Source organism: Hibiscus syriacus, unplaced genomic scaffold, assembly GCF_006381635.1.
Source record: "Hibiscus syriacus cultivar Baekdansim isolate YM2019G1 unplaced genomic scaffold, ASM638163v2 tig00110831_pilon, whole genome shotgun sequence".
NCBI lineage: Eukaryota > Viridiplantae > Streptophyta > Magnoliopsida > Malvales > Malvaceae > Hibiscus > Hibiscus syriacus.
Genome location: NW_024062882.1, coordinates 5,287,687 through 5,295,647, shown reverse-complemented (window position 1 = coordinate 5,295,647; position 7,961 = coordinate 5,287,687). Strand labels below are relative to the sequence as shown.

Below are 7,961 nucleotides of genomic sequence, written 5' to 3'. Positions count from 1 at the left end.
TCATTATTGCCACCCCACAGAAACCTGCGATTGGCTCTATCGAGACTATTACAAATGTTGATTGGAAGCTTCGAGGTTAGCATCATATACGTCGGTAAAGCAGAGGTTACCGACTTCACCAAAGTGGTTCTCTCGGCAAGTGAAAGGTGTTTAGCTTTCCACCCGTTAAGTTTTAGATGGGTTTTGCCAACTATTTCCCGATATGTCACCTTTGTAACTCGGTCATGTAGGAGAGGCACGCCAAGGTATTTGTTTAAATCGGAGGTAGCACTCATTTTCAGTATCTGACCAAATCTCCGGCCAGCATTCAAGCTTGCTTTCGGAGAAATGAAGAACTTTGACTTCTCATGATTAACTTTAGTCTCCGACGAAGAACAAAACCGGTGCAAAGTAGCTTTGAACGTACTCATTTGTTTTTCATTAGCCCTTCCAAATAGAAACATGTCATCGACGAAAAATAAATGAGAGATTTGAAGACTACTCTTACCCAATATGATCGGCTTCCAGGAGATTTTATTTAGCTCTTGTTGGATAAGATGACCAAGGCGTTCCATACAGAGCACAAATAGATACGGTGATATAGGATCACCTTGGCTTAAGCCTCTAGAAGGACTAAAATATACCGTTTTCTCTCCATTCCAAAGCACAGACAATCTGGAACTTCAAACGCATAAAAGAATAAGGTCAATCCAAATTCGAGTGAACCCAAAGTGAGTGAGAGTTTCCTCAAGGAAATACTATCTGATTCTGTCGTATGCCTTCTCAAGATCGATCTTTATGGCGATCAAACCATTCTTCGCTCTAAATCGCCTTTTTTATGAATCATCTCCTGGTCTAGGAGGATATTGTCAGCTGTCTGCGGACCTGGGATAAAACTCGCTTGAAAAGGAAAAACCAACTCATCAAAAAGAAGGCGAAGTTTGTTCACAAAAACTTTGGTTATCAATTTATATGTGACGTTACAAAGACTTATTGGGCGGAATTCCTTCACTAACTCCGGGTTAGGCACTTTTGGGATAAGAGCAAGAAGAGCGTCATTTAATTCAATGGGGAAGGATCCCGTCTCTAAAGCAGTACGAACCAAAGAGATGAGAGTCAGGCTAAAGGTGCTCCAAAACTCATGGAATACCCCCGTTTGAAACCCATCCGAACCTAGAGCTTTCCAGGGTTTCATTGAGAAGAGAGCTTGTCGAAATTCATTAACTGAGACGTCACTAACCAATATATTGCGCTCCCCGTCTCTAAGCAAGGGGCAAGAAAATTCGGACAGAGGAGCTCGCATATTATTTTGAGCCACAAATAAATCACAAAAATAGTAAACAAATAGCTGCTTTAACGAGCTTGGATCACTAACCCAATCACAAAAATAGTTTGGGTTTAATGGTAAAATTGAAAAGACGTTTTAAGTTAGTTTTATCATACGTAAATTTATGCATATGCCAATCTTTTATATTTTTTATTTAAATTAAAATTATGTATAAATTTAGGTCTTTATCCGACTGTCCCTTATTAATTAAAATTATTGGAAGTGTTAATTATGTTTATACTAAAGAAATGATGTTAGTAATAATAATCATAATAAATATCAAACATAATAGTGATGTATAGTATAATAATAGTTTTAGGGGCTGTTTGTTTACCTCTTAATGGAATCATTCAGCGTTGAATGTTGAACCATTCAGTATTCAGTGTGTTTGTTTCGCACCTCTGAATGATTCAGTGCTGACTGATCCAGCAAAATAGTGTTGACTGATCCAGCAAAATAGTGTTGAATGATTCAGCACAGAAGTAAATTCTGAATGATTCAGAGTCAGTAAACAAACTTCATGTCACATTCAGATCTAATTCATTCAGAGCCTCTGAATCATTCAACATTTGAATCATTTAGCACTTAATTATTCTGAAGTAAACAAACATCTCCTTAGTCCTTAAAAAATTATACAGTTTATCAATTTAGTTCAATTCCAAAACAATTCAAGAAACTTTATATCTTAAAAATTTATTTTATCTGATAAAATATTTATTTCACACAAAGTACCCTTAATTAGCACACTTTAACCAACTAAACGATAAGTTGGCTTTGCAAATAAATGATTAGCCCTCGGCAATGAGAGGCCGAACTTCTCCGTCATGTCCAGTTCGTTAGGCAACATACCATCAGGCAATTCCCAGTCGAAGCAATGGAATAATTGAGCTATAATCAAACGCATGGTGGTTAGCCCCAATTGCATTCCGGGGCACCCTCTCCGACCAGCTCCGAAAGGGATGAGTCGGAAATCATGTCCTCCGAAATCAATCTTGTTGTCCTCGAATCTTTCCGGCAAGAACTCTTCTGCATCGTCGGACCATACTTTGTGGTCTCGCCCCATGGACCAAGTATTCACTATGATTCTCGACTTATTCGGTATGAAATATCCGTCAACGGTGATATCTTCTGTCGACTCGTGCGGGATTAAGAAGGGCGCCACCGGATGTAACCTAAAACTTTCTTTGATGATCATATCCAGGTAAGTAAGTTTCTGTAGATCCGACTCTTCTACCATCCTATTCCTTCCGACCACCCTATCTAGCTCTTGCTGAAGACCGAGCATTACTCGAGGATGCCTTACGAGTTCCGAAAGTGTCCACTCGATGGCCGTTGTTGTAGTGTCGAACGAAGCTGCCACCATGTCCACCATTATGGCCTTGATGTTTCTCCTATCGATTATGGATGATTGCTCCTTGTCTTTAGGGTTCATGGGCGTATCCAACAACGAAACCATCACATCAACAAAATCAGTGTAAGGTTTTTGCTCCTTGTGTTTAGTCCCTTGTTGTTCATGTTGATCGATTATTTTGTCGAAAAATTCGTGAAGGTCTTTGCTCGCCCTCTTTACCCTTCTTGCTAGTCCCTGCAAAGGACACTGACTTACGTGAATATTGCTCTAAGGACCAACACATAATTTTATGTTAGGATTGACTAATTTATAAAATTAGAGAAAACAAGTTTATAAAATTTTAGAGAGCCCCTCCACCCTGCATCGCCGAGGTCAATTCCTGACTGTAAACAAGAGGAGCCAAGTATAAAGCTATTTGAGTTCAATTAAATCAAAATTTGGTTAACATTCAATATGGTTCGGTGGCGAATCTAGAAAAATATTATTGACTGCACCAATCTAAATATAATAAAAAATAATCAAATAAGAATATAACTTACATATATAATCTTTCAATTTAAAAATTTAATAACAAATAAAATTAGTATAACTAAATGTTTCAAAAAAACTTTAAAATTTTGTAAAAAAATACATAGTCCAAAAAGTATAATATTTCATTAATTAAGATGAACTCTCATTTTTATATAATCAAATTCATCTATGATCGAGACAAAAATTACTGAATAATTTTAATTGAATAAAATATGATACGAGGAGTACCTTTTAAATTTTTATTATAATCTTGTAGGTAATATTGAAAAACTGCTAAACAAACGGCTAATAACATCTTAAGTTTATAAGTAATTAAAAAATAAAATAAAAATAAAGCATAAAACGTCAAAAAAAAAAATCTGTAGAAGAATATTAAAAACTTAAAATCTCAATTAAGATATTCAATTACTTTCCGGCTTTAAAAAAGTCTTTGAATTTAAAAAACACATAGTAAAAATAAATAAATAAGAAATAAATAACATCATATTAAAAAATAATGAGCTGACGCGAATTATTTAATATTCGACTCGAATAATTGACGAATATCTTAAAAAATAATATATTAAAAATTTATTTTTAAATTAAATTATCAATAATATTAACCGTCATATACTTTTTAAAAAATATATAATATAATATTTTCATATATTTAAGATTCAAAGTTTAAATTTAAATTTTAATCGAAAATATTAACCTGAAGGTCAAGTGGAGCGAGGAAAGGAACAAAATCCGATAGATTAAAAGCTCCAGCTATGTTCATGACTTCTTCGATTAACGGCTTGAAATCGATTTGATCATCCATGGACCGTCCGAAAATAACCCTAGACATTATCACTTCGATAACCTTACCGACCTGCCGGCTCAGGTCCACCGTCTTACCGCCTTCCGCCGCCTTCCTCACCGATTCAACCAACGAGGCAACCTCTTGCTTCCTCACCGGTGCAAAAGATTCAACTCTCGAAGCGCTCACAAGATGCAAACTAAACCATTTCCGGACAGTTCGCCAATAGGGACCGTACTCCGAAAAAACCACCCCCTTGGGACCGTACGTCAAGTACTCGGAGGTTTGGAGTTTAGGTCTACCGGCGAAAACGGCGTCGTGAGTCTTGAGGAAGAGCTCGGCGGCTTCAGGTGACGATACTACAATCGTCGGTACGTGGCCTAACATTACGGACATTATGGGTCCGTATCTTTCGGCGAGATGGTGAAGAGCTTGATGAGGGAGCTTTCCGATCATGTGGAGGTTACCGATTATCGGGAGGGGGAAAGGACCCGGTGGCGTTTTCCGGACATTTTTGTGGCGGTTTCGTGACCGGAATAAGTAGAAAAAGGAACAGAGAGTTCCGAAGAGGATCAAGAGCAAAGCTAAAGTTGAAGAAGACATTTACGAAGGAGTTGAAAATTCCGATGGCTGCTGAAGATACCCCATCTAGGTAGCTACTATATAGCAGAGCGATGGGATACGACTGAATCTGCATGTTCTTTTTAAAATATAATTTTGAACGTTTTTTTCTTTTTGTCGCCAAACTCATTTTGGACAACACAATCCAAATTGAATTTGACATATTCCAAAATTCAGCCCCCAATATTTACTAAAATAATTTTTTTTATTTTTTATTTTGAAATATTTTAGTCCCAACATTTTAAAAGACCTATAATATTTTTCGGAACCGTCTTTCAGGTGGACCCAGAATTGAGCTTCGACTTGAATGATATGGAGTAGAGTCGCCACCAATAATTTATTTTAAGAATAAAACGGGTTGATCGGATACCTCGATTTTTACCTGATCTGCATCTTACCAAAGATATGTCGGATTCGGGAGTCGGTTACAGCCAAAGAAGGATTATCACCCTTGAACTGCCCTTTCCGTACTGATTAATTACCAGTTGTCTTTAATTAAGAAAATTGTAAGTTAAATTAACAGGTAAAAATTGACCCAAATTACTTACCTCTGATGGATTTAAAAGTGTACCCTTAACAAATAAAAAAAGTATTAGATAGAAAAAATGCTGAATATAATTAAGATAGAAAATGCATAAATATGAAAAGGCTAACTACAAAATTAATTGTAAACCATTACTACAATAAAGAAAGTAAGTAAAATAAAAGTGTAGAAACCCTAAGAAAATGGCTAAATATAAAATATAATGGTAAAAAAGTAATAAAATAAATAAAATAAAGGTAAAAATAAAAATAAAAATAAAACAGAATAAATAACATGGTAACATAAATAAAAATAACACAAAAAAAAACAAAATGAAAAAAAACAAAAAACAACAAATAAATAAACAACAAATAAATAAAATAATATATATAATATAGTGTTCAATAAAAAAATAATGAAAATATTTAAATAAAAATATATAACTATTAGGCATAAAAAAAGAAAATAACAATAATAAATAGAAAAAAGAAAAAAAAAGAAAACAAACATAGCCTATTAGTCTATTACCATCACTTCACCGAAAGAAAAAAAGGTAAAAATTTGGTCAAAGGGAGAGAGATGACAGGAAGAAAAAAAGAGAGGGCGGCCTAGATAAGTATATATATATATATAATAGTATTTAATAAAATAAATAAAAATAATAATAAAAAGCATAAAAAATATACATATAAAATATTAGGTAAAAACAAAACAAAATAAAAATAAAATAAAATAAAGTAATATATATATTAAAACATATAAATAAAACATTAGGAAAAATATAATAAAAAATAAAATAAAATAGATAATAAATAAAAATAATAAAAAAAATAATAAAAAACCAAATATAAAAAATAGTAAAAATAATAAAAAATATATGTATAATAATAATAATAAAAGGGCAAATTTGAAATAAAAATCAAAATTGGGTATACAATTAAAAAGAAATCGGGATAAAAATCGAAATTAAGGGTCAAAATAGGTGCTTCAAAAAATACAGGGACCAAAATGGGAATTCCCCCATTATTACGCAAAAACATGAGGATCTAATGTAGCTGGGTCAAGTCGACGGGTCGATCCATCAGGTCACTATAAAATCCAAGAAACAAACACTCCCCCTCATTTTTATTCCCAAAACCGAATCAACTTCCCCCATTTTAATTTTCTCTCTAAAGTGTTCATGTGTTCTTCATGAACACGAAGAACACTCAACCAAACCTAGAAATGTGGCAGGCCACTACCTCGTCGGTCACCGTATATCGGCGTCGGTTGGAATTTTTTTTGCATTTTTAAAAAGATCTTTTCACCCTCGTCTTGAATATCCAAACCGTTTTTTAAAAATAGCCTCGGGGAGGGCTAGATCTGAGATTGAAAATCTTGAAGCCTTCCCACACGTTCATCGGCCGATTTGTTTTTTTTGACTAGAAAGTGAAGAAAAGTGAACATGCAAGTGAAGACAAGGCGAACAAGGTAAAAAAAACCTTTTTAGTTGATATTTCCTTTCGAAATTTCTACAAAAATGCTTCGATTTTGCTCGTACTTTCCTGTGATTGCTTCTGTGTATTATAGTGTATTTCGAATGTATTTCGTGTTTCTTTTTTGTGTGATTTACATCCGTATTTATAATGAAAAAATACACTATTTTTAGTTCGGATTTTAAAGTCCCACTTGGACTAAACTTGTGTTTGTTTTAGTGGTTTGTTGGTTGCTTGGAGTCCCACAACACCATGTTGCCGGAAAAAAAAATGGAGGAGAGGCGGAGGATCTTGCTTGTGGTGCGATGTTGAAAAGATATGGGAAACTAGGGTTTCGAAAACCCTAATCCACCAGTTCAGGTCAGGCTTCAACGGGCCGGATCGGGTTGCTCCTTGGATCCGGGTCGCTTGTTGGGTATGCTTGTGCTTGGGCTGTAATTTATTTAATGAGTTTGGGCCAAATATTAGGCATGTCCCATGTAATAAAATAGAATAAATAATTTATATAATATATGTTTAATATAATATATAAATATTATGAATGTGTAATGGGACGAAAATTAGTGTCTATAATTGCCCCTCTTTGTCCTTTTTCCTGGAACAAAAAATAAGGCAAAGATAAAAGGACACAAATTTTCGTTCGGTGTACATTGGCTTGTAAACAAGCCTGCTCCTGTGAGAGTTGTTGACTCATGAGCTTGGAATCCAACTCAAGGTTGTCATTGAATTATTGTCAACTATTCTCCACTGTGGAGTTGAGATTCGAAAAATAGAAAAAGAACGACTCCTTGTTGTTGAGTCATGCTGTGGGTGACTCCGGAGTTGTCTTTGAACATGATATTCTTCGTTTTGAAATTAAAAATGTAGTTCGGAATTTGAATCGACATATGACTTCTTATTTCTCAATCGTAGTCAACCTTGGCATTCTTCTCGGTTTAAAGACCTCGGTTTGAAAATTTGATTGGAAATTAGTTCCTTGACTCTACCATATGGTTGATGTGTCGTCGAGTTGAATGGAATCGGACTTGAAATTTTTTATTGACATATAACCCTTCACGTCTTGAGCTATGTTGTAAATTTGACATGCCCTTGAGATGAATGTAATCGAACTCGAAGGTCTTTGTTGATAGGTAAATCTTCTCGCCCTGAGTTATGCTTTAAATTTGATATGCCTTTGAGTAGAATGTAATCAAACTCGAAGGTCTTTATTGACAGATAACCCTTCTTGCCTTGAGTTATGTTGTAAATTTGATATTCCTTTGAACTGAATGTAATCGAACCCGAAGGTCTTTGTTGGCAGATAGCCCTTTTCGCCTTGAGCTATGCTGCAAATTTGATATGCCTTTGAGCTGAATATAATCGAACTCAAAAGT

The 7,961-nt window shown here is 34.6% G+C and overlaps 1 protein-coding gene across 1 annotated transcript; it reads right to left on the bottom strand.

Moving 5' to 3' along the window:
* Nucleotides 1-2,054: 2,054 nt before the first annotated feature.
* Nucleotides 2,055-4,578, bottom strand: LOC120142878 (cytochrome P450 CYP736A12-like). The gene is made up of 2 exons (XM_039157355.1): nt 3,883-4,578; nt 2,055-2,891 (listed from the first exon to the last, which is right to left on the bottom strand). The coding sequence occupies exons 1-2, from the start codon at nt 4,570-4,572 to the stop codon at nt 2,055-2,057; spliced, it is 1,527 nt and encodes a 508-aa protein (XP_039013286.1). The 5' UTR covers nt 4,573-4,578.
* Between the last annotated feature and the right edge of the window lie 3,383 nt (nt 4,579-7,961).

Coding starts and splice junctions, on each gene's coding strand:
- LOC120142878 (XM_039157355.1), bottom strand. CDS start 4,572: ATGTCTTCTTCAACTTTAGCTTTGCTCTTGATCCTCTTCGGAACTCTC. Junction 2,892..3,882: donor TCGCTCCACTTGACCTTCAG/GTTAATATTTTC, acceptor TGTCCTTTGCAG/GGACTAGCAAGAAGGGTAAA.